This window comes from Plectrocnemia conspersa, unplaced genomic scaffold (assembly GCF_051122295.1).
Source record: "Plectrocnemia conspersa isolate PC_06_02 unplaced genomic scaffold, ASM5112229v1 ptg000001l, whole genome shotgun sequence".
NCBI classification, from domain to species: domain Eukaryota; kingdom Metazoa; phylum Arthropoda; class Insecta; order Trichoptera; family Polycentropodidae; genus Plectrocnemia; species Plectrocnemia conspersa.
The window spans coordinates 2,376,896-2,391,951 of record NW_028277165.1 but is presented as its reverse complement, the minus strand read 5'-3'; the positions used below and the strand labels follow the sequence as shown (position 1 = coordinate 2,391,951).

Here is a 15,056-nt window from a genome sequence, read left to right as displayed (position 1 = left end):
TTAATTTTTTCTACATAAATATGAAATTCATTTTATTGATTCTGAATAATCAATAAATAAAATAAGCTTGGTATTGATTGCTTTTAAAGATTTGTACGAATAACAACTAGTTAATTAACATGTCGAATTTATTTAAACGACTTGATAGATTTGAGATTTTTTAGTGACAATAATAGTTTTTCATGACATCTTGTTATTCGGCTCATTAAGAAAACAGCAAAAAAATATTAAAGACGCTAACGCCAATATTCAAATGTATATTAATAATATTAACGAAGGTATTCGTAATTCTAATTTTTTACTTTTAGTCTACGATCTTAAAATATATTATTTTAAAGAAAACTTAAAAATGTCATTCTACAGCGAGAATTTCACATAGTTTTGATTATGAAATGGATAATGTTCTTTATCGCACACTGATTTAGGTGTCCTATTTTAAGCAGACTACAGAATACATGCAATAAATATGTTGGGATTTGTCTTGCGATATGTGCATCAATTGAGTAGTTAAAGGGCACTGTGTACTTTGTATAATCACCTAGTGCGCAGAATATTTGAGCTACTGACTCACTTTTAATAGAAAAGGTCCAAAGAAGTTTTGACAATGAGTCCTGAAGTCTCAGTTTGTGATTTCATATCAGTTTATAATATAATAGTACAAGAGATAGGCAATTTAAAGATTACGACTAATGGCATGAGTCATGTGCATTTTAGTTACTGTTAAGTCAGTCATCGCCAGACAAGGTATAAACGAGGTTGTCGAAAATTACGATCTTTTCTGTAACATACTATTTATTATACGGTATCTAATTGTTTTCGATAATTACACATTTGAATGGCAGAAAGTTAGTCATGTAATTTTATATATAATATAATAAGACAACGAAAATTTTCTACCAAAGAAGCTACTTTCATATTACTACAAAGAAGGAGTGAAATTATTGATATGATTTATTAATATCGCTTTGAGTTTTACTCAACAACCACGATAAAGAGATCAACTGTTCGCTGGTAAATTGATATCAGGTAAAAATAATATATTAGATGATAATCTTTTGTGTATTAAAACCTAATTTTTTATGGCGCTGTTTTTATTCTTATCGGGCAGGCTGCACAGGGGATTGCCACGGGCGCTGAAAAATCATAAGCGTAACATTTCCTTCAAATATTTTTAAACAATGTTGCTAAAAAAGAACAATCGATACCATTTTGTAGAGCTAGCGGGTGATATTTAAAAATAATTTTTATTTATTTTATACCGCACCTACTTTTTAAATTTTCCCTTACTTACAAATTATTTTGAACCAGGGGCCGACTGTACGGTCTGTAATCCCTGAAGGAGGTACCACTTACTCCGAATTTGGGAACCATTTGATTCAACTTAACACGGTGTCGGAAATTTATATATGCACAAGCAGCGCCGTCCAACTGGCATAAAAGGTCATCTGTGAAATTTTTGTTCACTTAAGGATGCTGCAAGTGCTAAAAAATGTCACCTCGGAAATTTTTGTTCGATTAAAAATGTTTGAGATGACATTTTTTATAGCTGCCGTCGGAATTCCTAAAACGATTTAGAGAATTTTTTAAGAAGTAAAGAAATGGCAATATAGACATATAGTATATATATTCCCCATTTTTACAGATGTGAACATTGAATTCACACTGAATAACTTTAAGCATGTACAAAGATTAGACAGAAAAAACATATTTTAGAATTTTGCGAAAAAAATAAAAGTTCATATTCTAATTTTGCGAAAAAAATAAAAGTTCATATTCTATTCTAGTTTAAAGTTTATTCTACGAGACAATAGAAATAGTTAAAATGAAAAGACATTAGAAGATATTTTATTATTTAGAGGTAATTTCCATAGTTTTTAATTAAAAATAAATATACACAAGATTCTTGTGTACATATGTTTCGAATACTAATTTATATTGTTATCACATGTTATGTACTCCTAGTTCTAATTATAATACCTTTAATTAATTAATAATTAATATTATCGATATAATTGTATTAATTGAATTGAAAAAATAATTGTTTGAAGCCCTGGTATTTAGCGATCAATTTCAATTATATATTACTACCCCATTTATTTTGCTGAAACAGTAGCAACGTTTCGTTAATATTAGGATTTATTTTAATTTTCATTATTTTCCGTATCTTGTGTTTTATATTATCATCAATTAAATTTTAATGCATTTGCAATTTATGTACGATCTAATATATTTATAACAATCTGTTTTTGTTTGCGCACGTCTGAATTTTGCTTTTATCTATTATAGAAGTATAATCATTAAAATTTAAAATTGTGGCTCTTTTATAAGCCATTTTAGTGTCTCAGGCTTAGTCTGACGTACATGAGACATAAACCCATTAACTATGTAATTATTATTTCAAATGATTAGCAAAACGAACAGGTTAGTACAGGTGAATAAAATCGGTTGTTAAAATATATATATATAAAGATTTAAAAAAATAGTTTTAATTGTTATAATACAATTATAACAGCTATAAAGCTTTATGATTGATTGAAAATATATAACGTCTAAAGAACTATTTTAATTAATTATTATTTATTTTAAAACATAATGTATTATGGCCAAAAGTGTAAGTGTCAAGACCAAATGTTCAGCTGACGTTTCAATGCTGTCATTGACGTTTGAGGTTGTGTGAAACAAATTTTTATATCAGTTGGCATATGACGTGGTATCGCCATAGCCACTGTAATGTGACACTCCGCCTGACTGCCGAGGTTCTGGTTTCCCGCGAGAGATGCTAATAGAAGAACCGAAAGAACAGTCAATGGGATCATCGATAAGAGACTGGCGAATGGCCCTTCGAAAACCGACGCCCTACCGGGTGGGCAACCGCACAGTCAGGATACAAACGCAGTTCATAGCTCTAGTCAGCGCGATCGGCGTCGTGATATTAATTATATTTTATTACACGAAAAATTTAGACGCTCAATACGTCCACCAATGGACGCCTTTAACGAAAACTTATAATAAAACTTACCCGTTGACTCCCCCGATCGTTTCGAACGGGATGATCACGTTCAAGATTGCCATAGTTGCCGACTTAGACACGAGTTCGTTGTCCGAAGATGGAAAATCATGGAAGAGCTATTTAAAAAAAGGATATTTGAGTTACAGTCCGACGATGAACTCTGCAGTAGTGACGTGGGATACGAAACCGCCTTTGATATTGAGTTCGAGTTACGCTCTGAAGGGACGAGGTATGGAACTGTCGGAACTAGTGGTGTTTGATGGACGATTGTTAACATTCGACGACCGTTCAGGAATGGTATTAAAGTAATACTAAAGTTTAATCCCCCTTTATATCATTTATTTACTTTCGTTTTATTTAAAGGTGTTCGAAATTGTAAACGATAAGATTATTCCTTGGATAATATTAGTCGACGGAGACGGACATTCCGCAAAGGGTTTCAAATCTGAATGGGCGACTGTGAGAGGAGAAGTACTTTACGTCGGCTCAATGGGTAAAGAATGGACTACTCCCGGTGGACAATTCGAAAGTTTCGATCCAATGTGGATCAAAGCGATAAATTTACACGGAGAAGTATGAATTCTATTATTGATATATTTTTATTTAAATTGATACGACTAGAGTTTATTTCATGCAGGTCAGACACGAAAATTGGGTGAGTCCTTATAAAAAAATACGTAGTTCTATCGGAATCGAGTGGCCAGGTTACATGATACACGAATCCGGCGCTTGGTCCGAACATAGAAATCAATGGGTGTTTTTACCCAGACGTTGTTCTTATGAACCTTACAATGAGACAAAAGATGAAACCAAAGGATGCAATAATTTGATAACCGCTGATGAAAAATTCAATGTCATTCAAAATATAAAGGTGCGATAATTTGATCGTTAATTGATTATCTTTATTGTTACCGTACGTTTTTATGATTCTAAAACTCACGCTGTTTAGGTTGGAAAGCCGGTGGCCACTCACGGTTTTTCCTCGTTTAAGTTTATTCCTGGGACAAACGACGAGGCCATCGTCGCTTTGAAAACCATGGAGTGGCTGGGTTCGACGTCTACCTTCATAACAGCGTTTCGATTGAACGGTGATATTTTAATGCAAGAAACGCTGATAGCCAATACAAAATACGAGGGATTAGAATTTATATGATGTGTATATATTTACTAGTGATAAATTTGTTTACAGTATTAAATAAAATTTTATTACGAATTTGTTTTTATATTTGAAATTGTGCAATAAATATTTATACATACAAAAGAATGCATAATAATCTTTTTTACTGTTTTTTTAAACTTGTGGGAAGAACAAATCTATGATTCACCGCTACAACTTTATGATATAGTAACAAGGAAACCTTGGGTCTATGATTAACCCTTCTTGTAGTGAGTTAATTTTACGTATATTTTCATAATTATATATGTTGTTATTTATTTATTATCATTTTATATTGCATTTATAGTAATTTATAGAAAAAAATCAGTAATTCTCAACGTTTTATTGCTTTGATTTATTTTACTACTTCTTTAATCTATTGATATTATTTTCTATAAAAATCATTTAATTCAAATCAAATTAAAAAAATAATATATAAATATGTCGGAGCTAACAAGTTACATGAATTAGCATAGCAACAATAAACAGACACATGTTACAAATTAATTAAATGCAATTAATATTTTACACGTGTTACTCATTAATAGGTGATTGTTATTAATACACGTGTATCGTATTTAATATTTAGTATCAATATGGAGCGATTTAAATAAATAAAGGTCATTAATCAGTCGACAAGTCGAACTGTCGTATTATTGCTGGAGCATATCGTTTCTTGGCTTCTACTACCACAGCGCCCCTCACAGTATATTCCTGATGGAAGAGATTCGGTACAGCCGTGCTTGATCTTGTATTGGGAATGGGGGGAGGGGGGCTAACGATATTCTAGTCTTGGGACAGAAATAGACTATTTGCTATTGTCTAGTAAATTTCAAATTAGACTATTTGGGAAACAGTAGTTCCAAAATCAGTAATATTCGCAATTATATATTTCTTTGCTTAGATAGTCTTAAACCTATTTGTAAATTATTCGAAATGACGTCTCTGATTCTAAACCAGAAAGACTAGGGTTATCCCTCTATAAAAACAGTCTCGAATCTCTCCCGAAAATATTATTTTAGTGTAATCATATACATTTTCACCGGTAGATATATTTTTTTATTAGTGAAAATATAATACATCTGGCAGGTGCTAATAAAATTATATGATTTCAACTTTTATTATTGTTTATTTATATGCAACGTATAAATGTGTATTTTTCAGTGAAGTCCAAATATATTTTCACCAGTAGCTAATTTAACTAGCGAAAAAATTATTTAACTGATAGGCGCTAGTGAAATTATATGCTTTTCTAAAATGTCAATGAAACTCAATTTGACTGTTCAAATTCAAATCTAATCTAATGAATGTTCTAAAACTAATTATGTTCTAGAACTAAGCCAATTCATCTCTCAGGAGAAAATAAGCAGAAGAAAAAGTACAGACAGAAGTCGCATTTCGCATATTGCTCCATAGTTTGTCTGCATTTTGATATTACAATAAGTTTTAAAAATATGATAGCTATCCTTACCGATATTTCTACAGATTTCTGATATGAAAGTATTGCTTAAAGCATATTCAAACCGAATTTTGGTTAATAGGGGAGCACAAAAACTAATATCACTTCTCAGAAGTTAAAAATTCACGGCAAAAGCAATAAAATCGTGCCGTCGCAGTGGGAACCCTCGATACCGAGCGTTCGTAATAATGTTGCTTGATATAAAAGAGGCGTAGAAAGACAAACACATGGAGTGATTTGATAGTAGATATAAAAATATGTTTTAAGGGATATGCCAGAAATATTTAATATGAATTTTTAATCCTCAATATTAATATGCACACAATGATGTGCAAAATAATGATATAGGATATACATTGTATTAAAAACTAAAAGGTTAAAATATGAACCTCTAAAAGTTCACCATTACCCGCCCCCTTTTGGCGCAACCCCTTCACTTGCTTGTGGATCAATAAACGGCGAGCGTGCCTCGATTCAAAATGGCATGGCGAACCAATGACGTATATTATTACGCATTTATACCAGAACTCTCGTTCTATGGGGTAGTGCGCGAAAGAAACTAGCAAAATGTTCACATAAACGGATAAAATGTGACTGAAGAGAGATATAGAGGAGAGAAGCCTCAACATGGAGGATCGTCCTTGGGTCGTGGCCAAACGAGGCATCAACCTTCTGCTCAACGACAAGAATAAGGAAGCTGAAAGACTATTCGTTTCAAGTCCTCCGGGAATACAGATAACCGCAGGGCTATGTTTCGTCACTTTCATGGTAAGTAATTGTTTATCGTGCGTAGAGTTTAGGGGAGAGTGTTTTACGTTGGGGTAGTTTTCAATGATTCATTCATAAATTAGTCGCGTTGCGCACATCACTAAAATAACTTATGCCAATCACAATACAATTTATGATGTCCAAAATATTGTTTTTGATTTTAAAAGAATGATTTAATAAAGCTAAAATTATTGAACGTATTTTTTATCTGACAATTTTGATAGCTGATCGCAGTACAAAATTATACGATTATTCATAATCTTTATATGCCTATCTGTAATTGCTCGAGCGAAAAAAGTTATCACTGATTATAATGCTCTACTTTTATTTTCTTGTGACGAAAAGGAAATTCCGATGTAAGAACATAACTTATCTACTAGACCGGGGGTCGGGAACCTGCGGATTTTGAATTTTATTTTTTCTGCGGCCCATTAGCGATTGGACATACTTTCTAATATGCGGCCCCGTTGCAAATTATTTCAATAATAAATTTTATATAAATATAAAATTAAATGTATTCTTCAAATCATATTGCATAACTTTTCAAGAAATATAATTGGAGTTTAAGGATGTTATTTACTAATCAGCTGTTATGGTTAAGTAAAGGAGCTGTTCTAAGAAGACTTTTTGATTTATGCGTAGAAATCGATATTTTCATGACGGAGTATAAAAATTCTGTCCCACAACTTTCAACTAAAAAAAATTTTATTTTACGGCTAATTTTATTAACAAAAATTACTGGTTTTTAAACTGGAAATTCTAAAAGTTTTCGCTACGCGGCTAATTTTTTTGTGTAAAATCACTGTCATCTAGAGATTTTTTTATTTCGCGGCTAATTTTCTTGAGCAAAATTAATGGCTTTTAATGAGAAGATCTTATAAATTTTCGCTGCGTAGCAATTTTCATGTTGTTTTTTTTCTATTACCAATAAAAAAAAATATTTGACATGGTAAAAGTCATCCAATATAATTAACTGAATATAAACCTGAATGTGGCTCACCACTTTGTAAAGGTCATCGACTCCTGTACTAGACCAAGATTTGTTAACCTTTATTGTTCTATATATTCCTATACTAATCAGATGAAAGCAACGGACCTCTTCTTAAAATAAAGTTTTTAATAGCGAGAAATAAAATATTTTAAAAACTTTAAAATAAAATAAAAAATCTCGATTCTCTAAGACCTTTATTGATTTAAATCACTCCATATTTATACTGTATATTTAATCATACACGTGTATTATTGACAATCGCTTGTTAATGACAACACGTGTAAAATATTGATTACATACACAGTGGCGTAGCTATGGGGACGGGGGGGCCGCCCCGGGCGGCACATGCTTGGGGGCGGCATATTCGCGATAGAATCGTCTAGTGTGATTCTTAACCCTGAATAAACTAAAATTTATGTAAATCTACGAATACCAAGAGATTAACAATAATTAATTTATTATTTTAAGAAATGACCTTGCAAAAAAATGTATGGGAGGGGGGGCCGCAAATTTAAGGATTGCCCCGGGTGGCACATACCCTAGCTACGCCACTGTACATACAATTTAATTAATTTGTAACATGTGTCTATTCGTTGTTGCTGTGTGAATTTATTTAATAAAAATAATATGCAGTTAGCTGACAATATGTTTCTGTTAATGGAGGTATGCCTTTCAAGACGAGATATTTTTTCTTAAGAAACACTATAATTCTCCAAGAGTTTTTGAGCTAAACTCACATTGTTGATTTTTATCATAAGATTAATAAGTTCATTTTTGGTAAGGTCATAATCTTCGAAACAGTTTATATAAAAAATAAATGAATTGCAGATTCATGGTCTAGCTTTTATATCATCTCGATAAAAATAACTTTTTTAATGAGATACTTCCTAGGTCAAATACTTCCTCTACTATAGGAAAATTTGCAAGAATATAGACCTCTACTCTCTTCTTCCAGATTATTAACTTAGCCAAATATTTCAGTTGCATCTATTATTATTATGTTAGAATGTTTTTAGACTAGGCTTTTATTTTCTTTCAGAAAAAGTAAAAAAGTGAACGCCTTAAGACTTTTAATTTTCAAAACTAGCGTATTATACTTCTGTTTGATAGAGAAGCACTTTATTTTTCACTCTTATTTATTGGTAAAATATAATGTTTTAGAGAATTGGATTAATTTCTGGATAGTTGAATGATTTTATATCGTCAGTGTTCATTTGTGTAAGTAGTGAAAGTAGATGTAATACCAAGCATCACAGTAGTACAATTAATGATAATAGTTTTGTTTGTAAATTAGGTTTTACCATATCAAAAACCGTTATAACCTTTCATATACGGATTTTTAGAGATGGATTCATTGAGATAAAACTGTAATTTCAACAATTACACACTGAACGGAAATAGCAAGGTTAATTGAAATAGGATAATGAGTCGATTTTTATAATTATTGATTGTGTAACAAAGTCACGTTTATTAACATAACGTCTGCCTGATGTTTTATTATACAATTAATATCATCGAATAGCAGCTCTTCTCTCAGCCGCTTCAACTATCGGGTGACGACTCTGGCGCACGAGGTGCTGCTACTTCACCAAATAAATCATATCAATAAGTTATCACTGTGAAAAGTGACATATGGCAACTTTGCTTCTATTTTGGTCAATAAATAATAAATATCTAGCAAAAAGACGTAAAAGTAATAAATAAATAAATTTGATCTTAAAGTTTTCTTCTAATATCGGAGGTTGGCTATCATATTGGTGACATTGATTATGTCCACTGCTGCACGAAATATTTCAGTGTAATTGCATTCAAACCATTCTTTCAAATTGCGTTGCCATGAGATACGACGTCTGTTTATACTTCTTTCGTTTATTTTCCCATAAATGATGAGTTGGTTTAGTGCATACTTTGGTTCTTTCATAATATGGCCGAGATATTGAAGCCTTCTTTTATTTTGCCGTTAGTCGGAGGAGATCAATATTCGTATTTCATTAATTGATTCGTAGCTCATATTAAGTAGCAAAGGTGATAAGATGCATCTTTGTCAAATTTTGTTATCTCACTGAATTTATTCATTTAACAAAAAATTAAAACTTCATTAAAATTTATAGTATTTCATTAAATGACACATTTTTTAAGCCAAATTCGAGGGAAGAAAATGCCCACACCTGCCTCGCCCCAAATTACATCTCTAGATATTGGATTCTTGTGAAAATTTTAAATAATGAGTTGCTAAATTTTTTTTTTTAGAATGCATTGATGTGCTTTGACGACAGGAAGGTCAGCGAGGCTATAGCAAAAATAAAGAAAATCGAAGAACAATGCGTCACCCAGATCGGATGGGTAAAGTCGTTCAAGAATAAACTATTCTACACCCAGGGCAATAACGTTCACAAAAGCTTAGAGCAAACTTTAGAAGAGAAGATAGTTTTGGCGGATGCTTTGGTTTGTCAGTCCTTTCTTACCTTTCTACACAACGATTTCGCGTCTTACATGAAAGGCGGGTGGGCTTTGAGAAGAGCTTGGAAAGTTTATCAGCACACATACGAGCAACTGATAGCAATACATAAGCACAAGTTTGGAAACAGTACAATACCAGGTGATTATTGCCATAATACTTACAATATATGCCATTTGTATTCTATATATATATAATTAATGCAATCGCGTTCTACTTGTCTAGTTTAAAGTTAGCCGCTTTGCGGACCTCGAGTATGTCCGTGCCATCTTTTATTTGGTACTAGATTGTTTGAGACCTCCAAATAGCATCCTCGTGGATTGATCAGAATTTTTTTTTATGACATTTATTAAAAGAAGCAATTAAAAACAAAATCTCATTCACGTAGTAATTTAAATCAATATTTTAGTCCACTGATATCTGAGCACTATTTTATTATTTGTTATTCTTCTACGTTTATAGGCTGGTCAACGAATACACTCAACAACATAACATCAGACAATACGCCCGTTGATGAAGTAGGTCATCCTCTAGACGCAGAAGGCAGTAGTAGTCCGACCCTCGAAATGGATGAAGAAGACCAAGAAAACGTGCCGAAGAACAATCAATGCATGTACTCGTGCGTCAGCAAAACCTTTTCAGACTTTTCGTCTCTGAAGAGCCCCTCCTCCGTTTCCGTTCTGTCCAAAAGGAGCAACGAAGAGTCCAGCTCCTCCGTCCCGCCGATGGTCCGTCCACAGGTGCTCAGACCTCGCTTGAGCGTTTCTTCAGTTCAACACGAGCCGAGAAACATGAGGAAGTCCATATCGCTGTTCGCGTCCTTGAACAGCTTCAGCTCAGCTATACTAGAAAGCGCTTCATCGCTGATCAGCTTCAACAAGGAATCGAGCCAAGAGTGAGTATGAAAATTATCGATTTTGGTGCAGTATGCTTTACGTATGTACCTCAATGGTTTTTATTGATTTTGAAGTGTACTGACACAAACACGCGAAATAATTCAAAACGATACTAAACTTGAAATTAACGATTTTCTATACTGTGTGTAGAGTTTTAGTAATAGCATTTGAAAGAATAAGGTCAAGTGTTATGTCCAAATTACTGCAATGCATATATATTTTTATTAAAACCACGAACGCTAACATATATTTTTCTTAAATAAAATTGAGTTCATGCAAATTAGCGCAGAACATAAATACTATTATTTTATAAGTAATAAAAATGTACTTCATATATAAAATTTATTTCATGCTCTACTTATTTCTCACTGATAATCATGGCGGAACTACATGACGCAGTCCCTAGCAACGCAAAGGTTTATGTCTTTTTGCGCATTTTTAAATGCAAATAAATACTCACAACTATCATATGTCTACTACTGACCATATATATATGACCATAATGAAAATTATTGTACTTTTTTAAACTAGGCCTTCATTTTTTATTGTTCTTATAATCATAGGGTTGTATGTGGCCAAATGTAATTAACCGTAAAATACAACATTTAAACATTTATAGCGAGAAATAAAACATAGGCCTTTTTTATTATGGAACATAATGTCTATTACCAAATCTATTGAAATTTCAGATGGGATAGCATTGAACCAGAAACCATCACACGTTTGATGTCAGCAGTGAGTTTCGGTTATGGAGTTTTCAGGTTATGTGTATCTTTAGCCCCACCTGGAATTTTAAGATGGGTTAATTTATTGGGATTCGAAGGAGATCAGTCCATTGCTATAAAAAGTTTACATTATTCAAGAAAAGGCACAGACATGCGAGCACCATTGGCGTCGTTAGTAAATATTTATACCCCATATACAATTTCGTAATACTAAATGTTATATAAACCATTTTTTATATTTTAAGTTTGGCCTTACTTTGGTACCACACAATTGTGAAGCCGTTTTTCAATGTAGATGGAGTCACAACGGCTAATGGTATAGAAGAAGCTAACAAAATACTAAGCGAAGAAATAGAATATTCGGATTCTGCTCTATTCCTGTTCTTCAAAGGGCGAGTGGAAAGACTTAAGGTGTGTTACTGTAGATATTCTAAATGTTATAATAAATTAACAATTAATTTATTTATTTCAGCCAAATATTTCAGGTGCAATTGAAGCATATCAAATGTCAGTATCGAAGGCATCTTTACCAGAAATGAAACTATTAGGTTTACACGAAGTCGGATGGTGTTATTTATTAACGTTGGATTTTAAGCAAGCTTATAAGTGTTTTCATCAATTGAAAAAGCAAAGTAAATGGTCTAGAAGTTTTTATGCTTATTTAAGTACAATTTGCGTAGGAGCGATGGGAAATAGTGATATGATTCCGCAGGGTAGAGTCGAGATCAAGCATTATCTCGAAAAGTCTGCTAATAAGGTATTTATATTTATTAAATATAGGCATATTGACTTTACTATTAATATGTATTTATTAACAGAATGCTCAGATTGAAAAATACATACATAGACGCATGGAAAAGTTACCGGAAGCAATCAATCTTAAAGAAGAGTGGACTAATGATACGTTACATTGGAGATTATACTGCTACGAAATGCTTTATCTATGGAACACACTACCCAGCTGTACTATGCCAGACTTACTGGATATTGTTAAATGTAATAATTTTAAATCATTAGAACTGTTTCAAAGTAACATTATTATAATTTGTTGCGTGTTGTAGCATGTACGCCTGTCAACGGTAATGCTACATTGTTAAATGAGCCGATGAAAGGCATCGGGTGGCTAATAAACGGTGCTGCGTTTGTAGCATTGGCCAATAACAAAAACAAATCTATTGACGATAATCATATACATCCAGACAATTCAGCTGCATATTTAATAAATGCAGTGGAAGCCTTTAGAATGTGCCTACAAGTTAGATCAAAAAGTTCTGACGACGCTCATATTTCTGCCTTTGCTCAGTATGAACTAGCACTTTTATTGTTAAGAAAAGAATCGGTGAGCATGATAAGTAATATAATAATATATTCTATACATATATTGGTATTCATTAAATCTCAAATGGCAACGTCATTTGCTACACTCGAGTTTAATAGAAAATTATTCGTTGTGTTTTGCAATGTTTTTATTTGGTAGTTATTTGTTTATGTTTTTTGGAACTTTTGCAGCCGGAAGAGCTGTGCGATAAACAGCTTATCGCTTAGACGGATGAGTGCAATAAAAATGCAGGTTTCAGTATCGGGCGGCAGTGTCAAATGCGAAAGAGTCCGTGAGTTAGTTTGTGTCGTAAGTGCGACAGTGATTCTTGTCTGAAAATAAATTCGCCTAGTAATTTCTGATGTGACTTGAGTGTCACAATTTTTTACTGGTCTTTATAGGTAGCTTGGACGAATGGGAAAGATGTCATATTATAAGCAATCGCGTTACTGTTTAGCTCCGCCTCCAATCGATCCTTTAGTGAAAGCGTGAGCTACCGTCCGATACAGAATACGTACAGCAATAATAACGAACTCTTTGAGGCATGTGTCTTGAATCTTATGAAAAGTGTTAAAGCAGTTTTTATGATATAGTAACTTATTATAATTGGTAACTTTCAAAAGTTTGCGTGGTATTGTTTAAAATTTTTGGGCGGACTGGAAAGTTTATTTGAGAAAATATATATTGTAGATTCATAGAAAGCCATTTTTGGACTCCTCATATAATGACATATAGTCTTATGTACACTGCTGTGTCTATAATAATTCTTATTAAGCTGTTGTCTCACCGCCACTACGTCAGTACTGCCAGAGTGTCACCCAGTTTGTGGCCAACCAAATAAATCGCTTATCACAGTGCTTTCCTCCTAGCAATTTAAAATAGCGAAATTTAGAGCAGCATTCATTCATTGGCGAATGTGTGGATGTTGGTATAGCACACGGTAAGGTCGGTGGAGCGAGTAAATATGTGGCACTACCACGAAGGTGATTGATCCGGGTTTGTGAGCACACGGTGAGTCGGTGCGAATGAGTCAATTATGGAGTATGCTGCGATGAAAAGCAAACGAGTCATGGTGCTGTGGTAAAGCTCTGAATAATTTTATGTTGGGATTTTCAAAAGTATACGTGGTTATTGTGATTGTGTTTGGTTGTTCCAAAATTTTGATTTATCAAATGTTTTGCTTTTATTCTTGTAGCTTTTTAGAGCATATTGAGTGTATGTATTATATAATACTATTGCTATGAACTCTACTCTAATCACATATGAGTATGCCGCTTGAGATTTTGTAAATACCACTATAATATCGTACACCATAATGGTTAATACCAATTTTTGTGTTTTAGACACGTCCAGAGGGAAAGCTGTTGCTTGTTAAATTGCAAACTCAGTACGTTGATTATGACTTTGAACACAGACTTCACCTAAGAGTCAACGCAACGCTCAGGAGCTTGGAAAAGTTTGAGTTAGAAAATAAATAATTTTACACGCCTTCAGAGATAATATTACAATAAAATTGTTCTAGGGTACAAGAGAATATGTTCAATTTTTTACTAGGATCCAAATAGTTATACAAAAAGTAAAATATAAATAATAAAAATAACTATACATCGTATACAAAATGTAAATTACTTTGATTTGAATGTTGATATAATTTCATATAAAATAGTTAAAAAGAGCTGGCTCTTTTTGAACATTCAATAATTTAGACTGGAATATGTTGTGAATATAAAGAATATATTTTTCCATTATTATTTATATATATACAATACAAGGTATAGAATAATCATTAGTGGTTTTTATACAATTTATTTATTATCAAATCGCATTTACACATAAAATTAGTAATGTATAGCTTTTATGGCAATAAAAAAACACGTTCAAAATATTGTATTTGCGTGGATCACTTTAGTCGAAAGATGAAGCGAGTCAAAATCAATAAATAATTATTAAGGCATTCAATATTAACTAATTACCAGTGATTTATATAACAATTAAAGTTGTTTCAGTTAAAATACATTTACTTTAAATATGATTATTTTTTTACCTGTATCTCCCCTTTCCTCTTTTATGTGGTATTGTTCTGTTTATCATAGTTTGTAAAATATTCTATAAGGTTTATTTATATATATATAAATTTAAAAAAAATTAAGGTAAAATAATCTCGGAGATTAGATTGGTTTACATCTCTCCAAAAATTCATATGCACGGTTTACTTAATAGGGATATTTTTTTTTTTAAATTATTAGTATTAATAACTATTATCTATTCAGTAAAA

General features: G+C 32.4%; 2 protein-coding genes across 2 annotated transcripts; both read left to right on the top strand.

The window, feature by feature from the left end:
* The first annotated feature begins 2,641 nt into the window (after positions 1–2,641).
* On the top strand, positions 2,642–4,271 carry LOC148238410 (soluble calcium-activated nucleotidase 1). The gene is made up of 4 exons (XM_088202631.1): positions 2,642–3,307; positions 3,374–3,583; positions 3,648–3,881; positions 3,960–4,271. The coding sequence occupies exons 1-4, from the start codon at positions 2,777–2,779 to the stop codon at positions 4,161–4,163; spliced, it is 1,179 nt and encodes a 392-aa protein (XP_088058757.1). The 5' UTR covers positions 2,642–2,776; the 3' UTR covers positions 4,164–4,271.
* A 1,789-nt stretch (positions 4,272–6,060) lies between these two features.
* On the top strand, positions 6,061–14,813 carry LOC148238409 (tetratricopeptide repeat protein 39C-like). The gene is made up of 9 exons (XM_088202453.1): positions 6,061–6,393; positions 9,635–9,983; positions 10,305–10,737; positions 11,428–11,634; positions 11,709–11,874; positions 11,936–12,220; positions 12,282–12,459; positions 12,525–12,802; positions 14,125–14,813. The coding sequence occupies exons 1-9, from the start codon at positions 6,253–6,255 to the stop codon at positions 14,257–14,259; spliced, it is 2,172 nt and encodes a 723-aa protein (XP_088058579.1). The 5' UTR covers positions 6,061–6,252; the 3' UTR covers positions 14,260–14,813.
* Positions 14,814–15,056: the final 243 nt, after the last annotated feature.

Excerpts from the sequence above, each read along its gene's own strand:
- LOC148238410 (XM_088202631.1), top strand. The coding sequence starts at position 2,777 with ATGCTAATAGAAGAACCGAAAGAACAGTCAATGGGATCATCGATAAGA. Across the intron at positions 3,584-3,647 it reads CGATAAATTTACACGGAGAA|GTCAGACACGAAAATTGGGT; the intron begins GTATGAATTCTA and ends TATTTCATGCAG. Across the intron at positions 3,882-3,959 it reads ATGTCATTCAAAATATAAAG|GTTGGAAAGCCGGTGGCCAC; the intron begins GTGCGATAATTT and ends CACGCTGTTTAG.
- LOC148238409 (XM_088202453.1), top strand. The coding sequence starts at position 6,253 with ATGGAGGATCGTCCTTGGGTCGTGGCCAAACGAGGCATCAACCTTCTG. Across the intron at positions 9,984-10,304 it reads TGGAAACAGTACAATACCAG|GCTGGTCAACGAATACACTC; the intron begins GTGATTATTGCC and ends CTACGTTTATAG. Across the intron at positions 12,221-12,281 it reads TCGAAAAGTCTGCTAATAAG|AATGCTCAGATTGAAAAATA; the intron begins GTATTTATATTT and ends ATTTATTAACAG.